Below are 15,126 nucleotides of genomic sequence, written 5' to 3' on the forward strand. Positions count from 1 at the left end.
ATAATACAGACAAGTTTATCAGACACTCGGCTCCTAACAATTCAGTGCTAAAAAGATCATTTCTTTTAAATAAAATTGAGACCTTAGTTGATCTTAAAGGTGAAATTAGTTCAGTTTAGGTTTGCACAAGGCAGCTGTCTGTCTTTACACTGCAGCAGCAGGATTCTGCTGAAGGTTTACTTTGGGGAAAAAACAAAACAACTAAATTTTACAAGATGCCAAGTGAACAGACAAATGAAGTAACTATGGGTAATAATTTGTAATGGTCTTTAATCAGTCACAAAAATCCTTTTCATGTCCTTAAAATGTACTATACTGATATTTTTGTATACATTCATTACTTTATTAATCTGCACACATTGCTGGAACATCTTGTTTGTTAAAGTCTTGTGAAAGATGATTCCTTAATCTTTTTTTTTTTTTTTCTAAATTTACTGGTGATCTCGCATGTATTACAAACGTGAAAGGATTTTAAATTTTCTGCATTAGACAAATTTTATTACAAGACTACAAAGCAGTGATGAAAATTAAACAGTTAAAGATAGTTGAAAATTACAATTCATATATTTTTACCATATATACAGCATTGATAAATTATTAACTAAACATCAGCTTTTCTTTTAGTCAGTGCACTTAAACAAAAAACTTCTAAGCAATCTCAAGTCTCACAAATTATAAGGCTAAACATTCAGTAAAGCAAATTTTTCATAATTATAGTTATTATTATTATTAATAGCAATAATAATATTATTAATAACAATAATTGTTCTAACCAGTTTGATTTCAAACGTAACAGTGTTACAATGTAACAGTGTGACACAAATAAGTCCAGAAAAAAATAGTTATCTTTGGATTTCCATAAAATTGGGTCAAATTATAGCAAAGACTGTTAAAATAAAAAGACTGGTGAATTTCTCATGTATGTTTGTTTAAAGGCTACAGTAAATTAAAGCATGTAAGGCCACTATTATGATGTGTTATTTAAATAATGTTCAATGGTCTGGACAGGCAGGTATAAAAGCTACAAAAATGTGCTAAATTTGCTGACAAACAAAAAAGCCTTGACTGATAAGAAATGTACAATTTTGTCCTTAATAGAACATGAGCAGAAAGTACAAGCTTAACCATTGTGAACAAGCTGGATTTAACTTAAATGTTTAGGCAATCTGGTAAATAAAATGCTTATATTTCAGAGTCTGTGTTAAATTTAGCACATGTACATCCATCAAAGAAAACAAAGGTTGTTTTTCGTCTGTAGCTAGTTAAGCACGTGTTAATTCAGACACCATGTTCAGTCAGACTTACTCATCTGGGTTGATGTGTATTTTACAGCTTCACATGGGTATTCCAGTACAGTTCTTCAAAAGCAGCGTTTATGAATCAAGTGCAGAATATACACACCTACATTCAGCTGAATTCCATTTTGTAATATTTCAGTGCAACAATCTTGCTTGTAACCTGTACAAAATTCCTGATTGTGTGTGTGCGCGCATTATCGCCAGGAGTATAGAAGATATAGCAATAAAGCTCACACAAACTCCCAGTGCTCTTTTTACCTAAAAAAGCAGGGCATTCCTGAGCAAGACAAATTCAAACATTTACATATATGGCTTTTTGGTTTCCACTCCTTGAATTCCAGGACAGTTCCCAGGTCCACAGTGGGATTTTTACTGCTTAACCTTGCACAGGTAGAAACTGAAAGTCTGAGTGAGAGAGGGGGGAAAGTTTTATGGCCTCTTTATAGAAGACACTTTCTTCTTCCTGGCTGCAAGCATTTCATAGAAGGGGTCCCTGCTTATGGCAGCTCTGGAGACAAGAATAAACAATTTACATTAGCATTTTGACATTCTTCTGGTTTCCCTGATGGTTAGACCTCTTTTTTTAAATCAGTAATTATAATATAATAATAACAACCTAATTGAATACAATTACATTTTGCAATATAATTGTTTTTTGTAGTTGTAGTAAGTGGTACATATCACTAGGTAACAACCATAATGTAGTAAATAAATATATTCATATTTAATACATTTTTAATTGTAATTACTTAAATATAGCTATGACTTATGACTAAGTGCTGTTGAGTCGATTCTGACTCATGAATAGTATTTCATGCACTTACTGCTGTACCATTCATCAAACTCAATTTTCAAATTAAAATGAGAATAATTGCTAAATACTCACTTAATACTATTGATCCACTCCTCTTTCTCCTCAATAGTTGGAGCTGAAATTCGGTAGAATGTGTGGTTTCCTTCTACCACTCGCCCATCTGCCTCAGTCTTACAGGCCTTGATCACTTGATCCTTGTTGTCTGGGATAAAGAGCTCAAAACAGTTCTGTAAACATTTATTTATAACATGTATAAATGAACATTTGTTTAAAGGCAGAACAGATGTAGTGAGAGTGAACATACTGGTTTCTTTGAATCCTCCACTTCTCTAATGCTCAGATTTTCCAGGGGAATGATCCCTCTAGGCTCTTTATCCTAAGATACAAATTTAATACAAGTCAAAAATTAAACAGAAATAATAAAATCGTTGAGTACCACACACACACACACTTTATTAGCATTATATACATGTCACAATATATTATTATAATATACAATGTAATTAATTGGTGTATAAATTGAATTGTAAAACAACACCACACATTTTACCTTCGCACTAGTGTCTTGGAAAAACGTGTTGTACCACTGCATTAATTGTATTTATAATTACTGTGTGTGGTTGCACCCTTTTTCACATGTTTTTGCCTGACTCACTGGCTCTTGACAAAGCATGTTTTATAGGCCTAGCTTTGTGTGCATGTGTGTGTTGGTACGAAGCTAAAAACTTGTTATACAATGTTTTTATACACCTGTATGCAATTTTTGTGGCTGGAACACCCAAACTTATTAAGCGCTTTTTTAAGTGTCCACATAATTTTAGCCATGTAGTGCATAAACACATTTCAAACAGCTTATTTAGTTACCCTCACAAAGTCTTAGTTACTTACCGTGGTGTACTCGAAGTAATACAGACAGTTATCTGTCAAGATGAACCATCTTCTTTTCCATGTTTTTACTCGTCCGCCTGTAGAGTGAGAAACAGTTTCAGTGAGGTAATGTTACTGACCAGTGCTGAGGTGCATGAAAATTGGGTTAAATTTTGAGAGAAAAGACGGTGGGACGGCAGCGGGAGCAATGCAGCGGGATGAAGTTTGGAGCACTGCAGCGGACAGACATATGCATGGTTAAGTCACATTAGTGGATGGTCATAAAAAAACTAAATTCCCACAAAATCAGCAACAAGGTGAGCATAATAATCAAGAAAAAAAGAGAGAGAATCAAAGTTATTTAATGCTTGAAAAAATCCGTTCCCAGTCATGCTTTGTTTCTCACAAAAACATTACCACAACTCACTGCAGAAGGACTTAAATGTATAAGCTTTTCACACTGGTGTTAGAAATATTTAAAATCATGAGGTTATTCAGTTTGATAAAGACCCTGGATTAATGCTGCAGACCTGCTAGGAAATACTTGCCAAGTAAAATGCTGGTCTGGATTTATTCCATGTTAACTGATGGTCAAAAAGACTTATAAGCCACTCTATTGTTAATCGTAAACAGCAAATAAGAACAAACCAGTAGAAACCAAAAGACTTAAGATTTAAATTCAGTCATTACAAATTCCCGAAGCCTCCTATAACACAACAGCTGACAGATATATACATATGTATATGAACTAATAACTGATCAAGTAAAATAGTGAAAGCTATTTTAACCAAGCTTTGTTATATTATAGAAAATAGGGTTTCTATTTTCTACCTAGCCGCTAGATGCACTAGTGCATTGTAGTGCCGGTCCCAAGCCCGGATAAATTAGGGAGGGTTGTGTCAGGAAGGGCATCCGGCGTAAAAATTGTGCCAAATCAATGAGCGATCATGAGGATGACTCGCTGTGGCGACCCCTGAAAAAAAAAAAAAAAAAAGGGAAAAAGCCGAAAGAAGAAGAAGAAGGGTTTCTATTTTCTGTCATTAAAGAGGTTCTTAAACCCTACTACTGAGTATGTTTACCCTTCCAGACAGCAGCTTTGTGAAATCTTCAGATGTAGAAACAGAAAATTACAGTTCTTATATGTAATCTATATGGCTAAAGTTAGCAATAATACAAGGCTTCACACATTGCAAGCATTGCAACAATATGCAGTAAAAGCTACACAGCAGAGTACCTTTGTTATCAAGCTAATAACCAATGCAAGAAAATGCAACCAAAATACTTCATCTACAGAATAAATGAAATATTGTTCTTTTATTTCAATCAAAGGAACTAAATATGGGCAATGAGAGCAAAGCACACCACAGAAAGCACCCAGAAGCACAGCTTATTGGCCAATGGGAAAAACCAGGGTACATACCTCCTGAAGAAAGAGAACATAAAATAAAGGTGAAAGAAAACAAAACAAAAACAATTAATAACAAAAGCATAATAAAAATTAAATTTGGTACAGAAGCATGTATCTTGCACATCAAACACATAAATGTCCACTCGATGAAAACCTAACCAATAACTAGTATGATTGACTTTGACTCTTGGTAATTTAACAGTATGGAAAATAGTCCGATTGTTTAATTTTATTATTTGGATTATCAGTATTGGCACCGGATGTACATGAGAAATATGGGATGTTGATGCTGGACCAGAATGCTCATATTGGTGAATTACTAGCTATAATGTTCTTTGTGACATATGTGGATTGGCAGATTTATATTACATGCACTGCTACTTATTACTATCATAATTAGTAAAAGTAAAACAGTGCATTGTGTAAGCATCGCTGTGCAGGGTATATGGTACAAAACTTAATGTAAGCATTACCGAGTACATCCACAAGGGTGTAGTGTTGCCCAGTGTTTCTCACAATCCCGCTATTAAATTAACACGGTGGCAACCACAAGTATGAGACCACTCGTGGAAAAGGCTTCTAGTTTGCAATTTCACTTCCCTTAACCTGTATTATTTGGTATTTGCATATTTATATCAGATAAAAAGTAGCTGTAAATGGGTTACATTAAACAAGCTTTTGGTTAGTACATGAACTATATCTATTTAAAAAAGTGATTTGATGTGCGGTTAAATAATGCAACACTGAGGCCTTATTATGACTTGGAAGTGCACTCTCATTAGTGCTTTTGTACACCTGCAACAATGTAACTTTCTTTGCAGACTTGATAATGATGATAAAAAAGTGAAGCATTTCTAAGACTGAAGTCTACAAGGCTTAAACTAGGCTTCAAATTGAGTTTAATACTCAATGGAATGTTTATAATCAACTGTCAGATGTTACTTCAAAGTTTTACAATAGGAGAATGTTTGCTGTTTAGTTTCAACATTTTACACATTTCAGTTTTTCTAACTAAAAATCTTTTTTCTTTCTGATTTCTTAACTTACATATACAGGTTATAACAATTACTGAACATCACTAAGAGCTGAACATTGGTACAAGCTAAAACTTATTAATTTTTAAGTCGATGGAGTAACAGGAACCTAACATGTACCCTCAGCCCAAACTGAGCACTTTTCACTCACCTAGTTTGAGTAGCCAGCCCTCCCGGTCAGGGTTAAAGAACGTGTGTGTGAGGTCATTGCCATCATCTTCGGGAATTTTAAAGGGTTCATTCTTGATACTCTCATACAGATTCTGTAATTATGTACAAATGACAAAGAGGCAGAGACAATTAACATACAAAGAATGCACGTGCGCCTCTTTTTGACTAATATAACCTTCCTACCAAAACCAGACACAAAAGCATTTTAACAACAAAGTATCAATTGGATGTTTTAAGTTTCCAGCACAAACAGACAGCAGTAATAAATTTAAAACAAGAACTGACCCTGAGCAGATCCTCTGGTAGGTCTCCACCATCATTAATTCCTCTGTTCATGGCTATGAAGCGCTCTGCTGTTGGCTTGTCCTTTACGTTAGGGTTGTGCAGGCTTGTATTTAACATTATCACAGCAAATGAAAGAACATAGCATGTATCTACAGAGACAATAGAAGTGGAGAAGGCTGTTATTTGTGTCGTTTGTTCGCTAATAGACAATACATATAATAAAGCAATTCAGTACTAATGAATTACTGGTTGCAGGATAAGACATGTTCCACCCCTTAAAGTGGAACTGTATGATCAGGAGAAGCCAACTGTATTTCTCAGCATTATTGCAAAGTACATAATGCTAATGGGAGGTAAGTAAGAGGGGCGAGTTCATGTATAAGTAACTACATGTGTGGGTGTAAATATAGTGTATAGCGAGGGTTGGGTCTTAAAGTGGAGCACATAAGCAGTATTATATAACACAACTGCCATAATATAAGCACACTAACCTGTAGATTGAAATACACCAGGGTTGCACTGACAGTAACGCTGTGCAAAAGCCTCCATCATGCGATCTATCTTTTGGGCTTCACCTGGTAACCGAAAACTCCACAAAAACTGTCTGCATGGTGCAATGATAGACATGAGATTAATAGAAACCTAAACATTAATAACAATGATAACACATATTATATAGCAATCATATTTATGTTGCATCAAATAAGATTAAAATTACACTGCAGGATTTTGTGTTTAAATCATTCTTAAGAGACTGAGACAAAGTAAGGAGTTTGAGTTATTTGTTTGATGTCTTAAGTTGTACCTGAGTGCTTGAACCAGGTTAAGGTCTGTGAACTCATGAAGTTCCACAAAGGCATGAAGAACCTTAATGTTAAACTCATCTCTGAAACCAAGAAAGAATACAGTTTTATAAATCACTGGAGTATACACAATAACTTTAATAATAATACATTTTAAACCTTGTACAAAGCACATAGTGTATAAATGGACCTGCTGTCAGGTCACCAGGCTGTGAATCCATTAAATTTACAGACAGAGTTTATTCCTAATTAACAACCCACATCCTAAATGCTTTACATTAATTCAATTTATACTATTATATTCACAAACATTGCAACTATCAATCAAGTGTGTAAGTTCGTGTCATAATATGAGGGAATAGAAAGAGAGGTGTATGAAAAATCGTGTTGGACTTAAAGGATATTCAACCTTTTAACTACAGGATGGTCAAAAAATACCAGTTGGGATTTTAAACATTATTATTTTTGCTACTCACCCAGTTCGAATAATTAAACAATAATGATTAAACAATATAATATCATGTGAATCACATCGCTTAAGCAGGGCTCTGGCCAACCTGATCAAACCAGATCTCAGTTTCTGGCAGACTGTGGGGCGTGTGGTAAGGACAAGCTTATGACAGATGATGTAATTCTCCCCTGGGCTCAAACTGCACAAGCAGCAGAACTGATCTCACCACCAAGCAGAGAAAACAGAATCTGCTCTCTTCTATCAGCCCACACTGAGCAAAGGAATTCTTTTCCTCCCCACCAGGAGCAGTGCAGGAGATGTTCAATAGGATGTTTAGTACTAAACTACTTTCATAGATTTCATGAAATCTAAAACTATTTTGTATGTTGCTACCATAATTAACACAGTTTATGTCGTCTGCATAGTGCATATTAAAAAAAATATATAGTTAAGCAATCTGAAACAATCTTGTCACCATACCTTTCACCTAGATAATCTCCAATTGCTGTCTTGTTGAGGCCCTCACCCTTGTAGAGGAACTGAGCGATGTCTTCACATGTGTTCTTCAGAAGGTCATTTTCTATAAGAAACTGGATCCCCTGTGAAAAGGTAAATTCCAGTTTTACTGACGTCCTTCCAGTTACTTCCAGTGATCCAAAACACATGTGCACTAAAATCAAAACTGATACACCTGATTACATAGACTATACAACATGTCAGAAAAACTCTGGATTGTATGACTGCTTTGATGGGTGAATGGAGAGAAAATAAAAATAATGACTTCTGAACATCACAATGAATGCAGATAGTTTTGTTGGACAGACACCACAAGTTAATCTATCTGTACTTTTAAACTACTTGTGTAGTGCAGTGGTGTAAAGCTTTACACAAGCACAAACTGTCACGCAACTTCAATGTCACTTGACATCAGCCATGGAACACCAAAGTTTACACAGAACCAAGCTAGCGTAGCTTCCAAAAACACATAAAAATTCAGTAGTAACTGCTATAACTAGGAACAGATGCTTTTAACTTTCTGTATTATGTTGTGTTGTGTTTTATCGCCATTATAAGCTCTGTATTTAGAGCCACCTCTATGGCGTGCCATTTGTATGATTTTTCAGAACACTTTTTCTGTATTACAATTAACAAATTAGAAAAGTGGGGTCCATAGACAGTGCAACATAAAGTCACTGGGCTCTTCCGTCGAGCCCATTCTACTAACTGCTTGTCTAGGGCAAGAACATGGCTAAACATCATCTGAAGTCATTCAACAGAAAAAGTGCTCACATACTTTTGGCCAACAGGTGTTAAAAAGTATCTTACCCTATGATATTTTTTTTAGAGGCAACATACATTTTGTATAGTGCAGTAACAAATTAAAGATGTATAATACAAACAACTTAATAAAATCAGTTATTCAATGTATACCTTTTTGGGATCCATGTTGAATTTCTTTCGACCCATCGCCACCTGTTTATTTCTCTGCATATTTTTCCTGAAAAAAAAAAAAACATTTATTATGTATGGAGGGAAAAATCAAGCATAGCAGACATTCATCATGCCTTTAACCTGATAAATGGATTCTCAATCACCAAGGCCTTATTGACCAGCTCCTTATTTACCATCCATGTAGGAGGTACTAGGGAGTTGGAAATAAAATGAGTTGAATACTACAGCAGAATAAAATTAACATACATAATGTAAGCATTTTACAGACTAGTTCCCAACATTCATTAGAGATGTGCATTACTTTGTGCGAGTATTCAAAGACAATGAGTTTCTGCAAGAAATACAAATAACTGTTTGTCCATCTTACTTTTAATTATTTTAACTAGCTTCAGGAGGAGACTTAAAGAGACGTTCCCTTCAAACAAACACAATTACACCATGTGAGAAACATACACACACACTAACCTTTCTTCTGTGGAGCCCAGGTTCTCAATCTCATTTGTTACCTCTGCTATCTCATCCTTAAGCCTCTGCAAGTGAAGAAGAAAAAGAAAAAAGTGAGTATAGAAATAAAACAAGAAATTGCCAAAGCTGCCGTTGCAAAGCTTTCTGGTGTTTTTCCTAATGTAAAGGGGAAAAAATGTTACAATCTCAGCACAACAAAAGCTTTAACATATCCTTTCATGTAGTGATTAAAATTAATCCATGTGTAAAAATAAATTGTCTAGCATGTGGGGGAAAAACCCGAAAAAAGAAAGATGAAATGAGAAAAAATATAATGTTCAGTGTTGAAACTTTGACCTAAAGTTTAAAGGGTATGGTAAATTTAGAATGCTGAGTTATATACTTTCACTACTTCATACACATTATCTACTGCTACAGTATAACTGTAATTTAAATTCACTAGTAGTTACTAGAGATGGGACGATAGATCGGCTACAAATCGGTATCGGCTGATTTTTAATCAAAATATGCTATCGGCGATCGGCGATATTTCCTAAAAGTAGCCGATCCGATCGTGTGATATATAAAGACCACGTTAAGTTAACAGCTCAGTGGATTGATCCAGACTTTGAGCTACGAAGCACCAACCATCACATCACCATTCATCAACAATCGTACAGAAACCATCGTGAAAGCTCTTACGATGTAATTTTGCTGATTGTAATATTTACTTTAAAAAGATAATTCAACCCGGTCACATCTGAGTCGATTCTATCAGCACGTTATATAAACTCCTGGTTCACTTTGGTAAATCGTAAGCGGTTCTTACTTGTGATGTAGATGAGAACAGAAGACGTTACAGAGCCAATCCGAGGCAAAAGTTTATTCATTACCAAATTCGTTAGTTCAGGATCATCTGCTGAACTTTTAGAAAACTTTTAGCTCCTTAGACGGAACGAGTCTGACTCGGTTACAGATCTGTGGTAATAGCAGTTTAATTAAGCTTTTTAATTAAGCTTTTTAATGTAAGAGAGTCACACAAAATGTTCTGTAGTAGCTGGTGTTTATTTAAAACCACGACATTTAATTAATAACAGTAAACACGGAGAGATAACTGAGAAGAGAAACTTAAAAACACATAAAAAAAAAAGATTACATAAAAACGAATCAACTCATGAATCAATGAATCACTTACAGGGATACTGTGAACAAAGCGTCTCTTCTAAAGGCACAAACACACACACACGCGCTGCTCCGGTTTATCTTTACTGTGAGGCTCTTTTTAAGTTTATTTACTGCAAAATAGACAATGATTAAAAAGAAGAGTAAGCTGAGTAAAAGAGTGATGCATTGTTTCTCCAAAAAGAATTGCCACCCTCAGAAATCCTTTTATCACAATGAAAGGCTGGTGATACAGTAGCTGATGGGAAAGGGCAGAGGGATCAGAATCATGCTGCTGCCCCACCATCTGCAAGCAATCTACACAATACTGGCTCTAAGAAAGCCGACAGGTCAGACTTACATTTAATACACAATAAGACATAAAGCATGATCTGGAAGATCAGCATTTATTTATATTTAAAAGATGCTAACGTTCCTAACTACTGGGACAGGATGCAATACAAGCAGCTAAGGTTTAAGGTGAGATGGTTTTGATCCAGTAGTCTAGTACCTTAACTGCTGAGCCACCAGTGTCCACTCCAAATGTTAAATGCCTACAAAATACTACTAGAAAATACCATACTTAGTTCCATTTAAAATGTGTGCCTGTGTATGGCATCCAATATCACATAACCACACTGCATTAGCAATTTATCCAGCTCAGGAGTCAATGTACAGATCAATACTACTCATACTTCAAAGCCATCAAGGACAGGCACACTGAGACCAAATCACTCATCCATGGTCTCATGCATTAGCACTTCATGAGCATTTTACCTGATGAGGTCAAATCAGCACCCTTCTCAACACCTCACTTAACCTAGTCAGAGCTAAGCACTTCCCCCCTTCCTGTATGTGACCCATAACCTCAGTTCAGGGTTAACTTGAGTAACAGATGCTACGCCTGCCTTTATGTGTATTACTTGGCCTGACCAAAATAATTTTGTAACCAGTGGATTAATCTTTCGACTGCTACCGGGTAAAAGGATCAACCATACGACTATTCTCTCTTGAACTTGAACTCTTGAAAAAAGCGTTGTAATATTTTGGGCTAAGGGCGAACTTGAAAGATGTATTGTTTCTGTTGTCCAGAGGTCATGAGTTTAAGCCAGAACCATAAAAAGGATGGCATTTCTGCCTCCTCTAACAATCATGCCAGCTTGTGCATTTAGACCATGACAAGGGCTGAAACGATTCCTCGAGAAACTCAAGTAATTCGATTACTAAAAATCTATTTAAATTTTTCACATCGAGGCATCGTTTAATCCATACAACTATATACATCTCACGGTGTTTCGCACTTTTTAACAATGCGTTCACGCTGTGAGCAGGTGACGTGAAGAAGCCGAGGGCTGCATCCGAAATCTCATACTTAAACAGTACTTAACAGGACATAAACCGGGTACTTTTCGCATACAGTTAAATGAATACTACTTTTTGGACACGCTCGCCTCTCCTGCGTACTGTTCAGTATGAAAGTGTGCGATTCGAAACAGCCGAGATTTGATAGCACGGACTGCAAAATGGAGAGAGAGAAAATAGCGAGGGGTGAAAAGAGGAGACTGGACAGAGAAAACAACAGAAAGTTTTAGATAATTTTAAGCTGGAAAAAACAAAAACTCAGAACTAGAGATGGGACGATCGGGGTTTTTGGCACCAATTCCGATCTCCTTTCAGGGACATCAGCCGATAGCCGATTGCGATCGGGGGTGGGGGTGTTAGCAGTAAATAAAATAAATAAACTTAAAAAGAGCCTCACAGTAAAGATAAACCAGAGCAGCGCGCGCGTGTGTGTGTGTGCGCCTTTAGAAGAGACGCTTTGTTCACTGTATCGCTATAAGTGATTCATTAATTCACGAGTCATTTTTCGCGAAACGTAAGTTTCTCTTCTCAGTTATCTCTCCGTGTTTACTGTTATTAATTAAATGTCGTGGTTTTAAATAAACACCAACTACTACAGAACATTGTGTGACTCTCTTACATTAAAAAGCTTCATTAAAAAGCTTAATTAAACTGCTATTACCACAGATCTGTAACCGAGTCAGACTCGTTCCGTCTAAGGAGCTAAAAGTTCAGCAGATGATCCTGAACTAACGAATTTGCTAATGAATAAACTTTTGCCTCTGATTGGCTCTGTAACATTTTCTGTTCTCATCTACATCACAAGTAAGAACCGCTTACGATTTACCAAAGTGAACCAGGAGTTTATATAACGTCCTGATAGAATCGACTCAGATGTGACCGGATTGAATTATCTTTTTAAAGTAAATATTACAATCAGCAAAATTACATCGTATGTATGATGCACAACGTTAATGATGTTATTTTAGGTCATGAAGAGCTTTCACTGTGGTTTCTGTACGATGGTTGATGAATGGTGATGTGATGGTTGGCGCGTCGTAGCTCAAAGTCTGGATCAATCCACTAATCGATAGTTGCAGCCCTAACCATGATAGTTAACTCTTATATCGAAGCTCAGCAATTAACCCAAGAACATGAAAAATATAGCACATTTCCTCAGCAAACGTGTCTCATTACATTGGCGGATACTGTATTTTATAAAAGTAGCAAATTACCTGTCAAACAATTTAGCCTCTTACTCGATGAGCTTAAAATGAGCCTAAAATGCCTAGGTGGGAAAAATAACTATGAAAAATATTCTAATAAAAATATAATAATATAATATACATAATGCCTGTATTTAAGACACTGTCAATTGGATGCAAGGTTTAAGTGTCAAAACACACTTTGCGTTTTAAGGGAAATGGGGAAAAATAAACATCTTATACTGGATATCTTATCCTGACTTTTTTGGGAACACTATACTAATACTGGGTAGTAAGGGTGTTCCTAACAGTAGTAAAACACTACCTTCTGCTTCTGCAGGCCAGGTTAACAAACGTTTCTTGTCAGAGTTGCTAGGCAATACTTATCACAGAACAGCAACTATGGGCTGTCAATTTCCACTTTCCCATCTGGCTTTAACACATTCTGCTACAATTTCCCCTCTGAATATCTTATCCCTTAGGCTGTTGTATGTGCTAATGTCGGTTTGTTTGTTTGGTTAGCTGGATTTTAATGGCATGTTTACTCTAAAGAGTTACTCTCAAGGCAGTAAAGGTATAAGTATGGAAGCACTATCATTGTATCAGTTCAGTAGTTTTCTGGCTTAACACGTGTTTGCTAAAGTCTGTCTAATTGAGGTTCACTGCTTTGGCTTTTCAACAAAACACTGTGTATTAAAACACAATATGAATGATCTAATGCTGGTTTCAATGCTGTGCGTTGTGCCTTTGGGAATCAATATGACTAACCTTATCAGATTCAGTACCAAGGTCTATAAATATTCATAAATACTAATGTTGGAAATGAACAAATAGCCTCCTGTCATCCCATAAGAGCATGTTGGCTAGCTAACTGCTAACAAACTATGTTATCTTTATAATAGACATTCCAATTAAAATGGGATGGACAGGATTTGCTACTAACAGCTGGTACAATAGTACAGCTAATGTATGACCTGTAATGTTAATGCACTGTATAACCTGCATAGATAATGCATCGTTTTACATCAGAACAGCACAACATTCCATGAATGAGCTGTGCATTAGGCAATGTCAGATGACTCACAGGGATAAAAGGTGGACAAAGCAAGAGAAATACAAAGAGTATGCGATTACTCAAATGATTAAGATGTCAATCATTCAAAAAGATACAAGATCAATAATCTGCATTCTCAAAAAAATAATGCAATCAGTATAATTAAATTTACAGCACCATCTGGTCTGAAGTGTAAGGTTCCTGTCAATTTCTCACCTTGTACCTTCTAAGTAATGCATGGGTATGCTACACCCACTTTATGCAACAGGACATGCCACAGTCTTTTGTTTCTTGATTTAACAGCCACTGACTTATGACTTAAGACTGTAGTTTCCGAAGACTAAGGTATAAAAAGTTTAATTTAGTTGAATGAGTATCACCAACCTGTATAACTGACAGAAAATACCTGTTTTTGTGCTACTCAGTGGTACATAATGCCACATAACTGCACAGTTAACTCAGTGGGAGAAATAACTATTTATAGTCAATGTAAAATGTACCTAAAGATCACAGCTTTTTTATTATTATAGTCCATAAACAGAAAATATGCCTTACAGCAGTTCATCATTTGTTGTGATATTGAATTGTAGTGGTACATAACTATCTAGGTTTTGATTGGACTGGATTGTCTGCATACTGTGCACTATAAAGTAAATCAGTAGGCCTACTAAATACATTATAGGTAGTGAACTAATTGGACATACTATTATGTACTCTTGTATGTGGTTTGATTAACAGCCATATAGTAGAAATTATTTCCAGCATTTAAGCCACCTGCTGTTATAAGACAGATAACAGAATTATTTTTGGTATGTGTTGGTATTTGTAATGGAGAGTAGATACATAAACAGGTTCACAGATCTATTATTTGTTAAACGTCAAAAAGGGAAAAACATACTTATTTTATCAAGATAATTTTCATTTTCCTGCAATGTGCGTATTAATTTTGCAACTGCATATGATATGCAAATCAGTTACAGAAAGCTCACCTGGATGTCCTCAAGCAGCTCCTGCTTACGGCGTCGTATATTCTCCAGTTCCTGCTTTTCCTCTGGAGTCAGGTCATCTGGCACTGAGAAGGAAAAAAAGAGGAAAATAACTTTAAAGGATTCCAAAATAATTGTTTAAAAATAACAAAGTCGTACATAAAAGCAAAGCATGCTGTATGTAGCATACATACTGAATTTAATCATTAAAACATGCACTTTTTTCACGGTCAATGAGACCAACTTAACTAAAAAAGAAAATCTGCAAACTTCATGTATAGTTTAAGACAGACAGTAAGCAGATATGAAAAGCACAAGGTCTAATTCATTAATTAATGGTTTTTAATTCTTT

The 15,126-nt window shown here is 35.7% G+C and overlaps 1 protein-coding gene across 3 annotated transcripts in view; it reads right to left on the reverse strand.

Moving 5' to 3' along the window:
• Positions 1 to 552: 552 nt before the first annotated feature.
• Positions 553 to 15,126, reverse strand: part of cyth1b (cytohesin 1b) — a 57,343-nt gene continuing 42,769 nt past the window's right edge. For 2 of the 3 annotated variants that reach the window (XM_063003003.1, XM_063003005.1), the window contains exons 2-13: positions 14,778 to 14,860; positions 9,049 to 9,113; positions 8,563 to 8,629; positions 7,612 to 7,730; positions 6,683 to 6,763; positions 6,369 to 6,481; positions 5,878 to 6,026; positions 5,573 to 5,684; positions 3,001 to 3,077; positions 2,417 to 2,488; positions 2,185 to 2,339; positions 553 to 1,806 (exon numbers count right to left, since the gene is read on the reverse strand). In XM_063003003.1, coding sequence (XP_062859073.1) covers positions 1,728 to 1,806; positions 2,185 to 2,339; positions 2,417 to 2,488; positions 3,001 to 3,077; positions 5,573 to 5,684; positions 5,878 to 6,026; positions 6,369 to 6,481; positions 6,683 to 6,763; positions 7,612 to 7,730; positions 8,563 to 8,629; positions 9,049 to 9,113; positions 14,778 to 14,860 — 1,172 coding nt within the window. In that variant the 3' untranslated portion in view covers positions 553 to 1,727. The remainder of the gene's footprint in view (positions 1,807 to 2,184; positions 2,340 to 2,416; positions 2,489 to 3,000; positions 3,078 to 5,572; positions 5,685 to 5,877; positions 6,027 to 6,368; positions 6,482 to 6,682; positions 6,764 to 7,611; positions 7,731 to 8,562; positions 8,630 to 9,048; positions 9,114 to 14,777; positions 14,861 to 15,126) is intronic. The other variant, XM_063003004.1, reaches the window with a different exon arrangement.

Source organism: Trichomycterus rosablanca, chromosome 10 (assembly GCF_030014385.1).
Source record: "Trichomycterus rosablanca isolate fTriRos1 chromosome 10, fTriRos1.hap1, whole genome shotgun sequence".
NCBI lineage: Eukaryota > Metazoa > Chordata > Actinopteri > Siluriformes > Trichomycteridae > Trichomycterus > Trichomycterus rosablanca.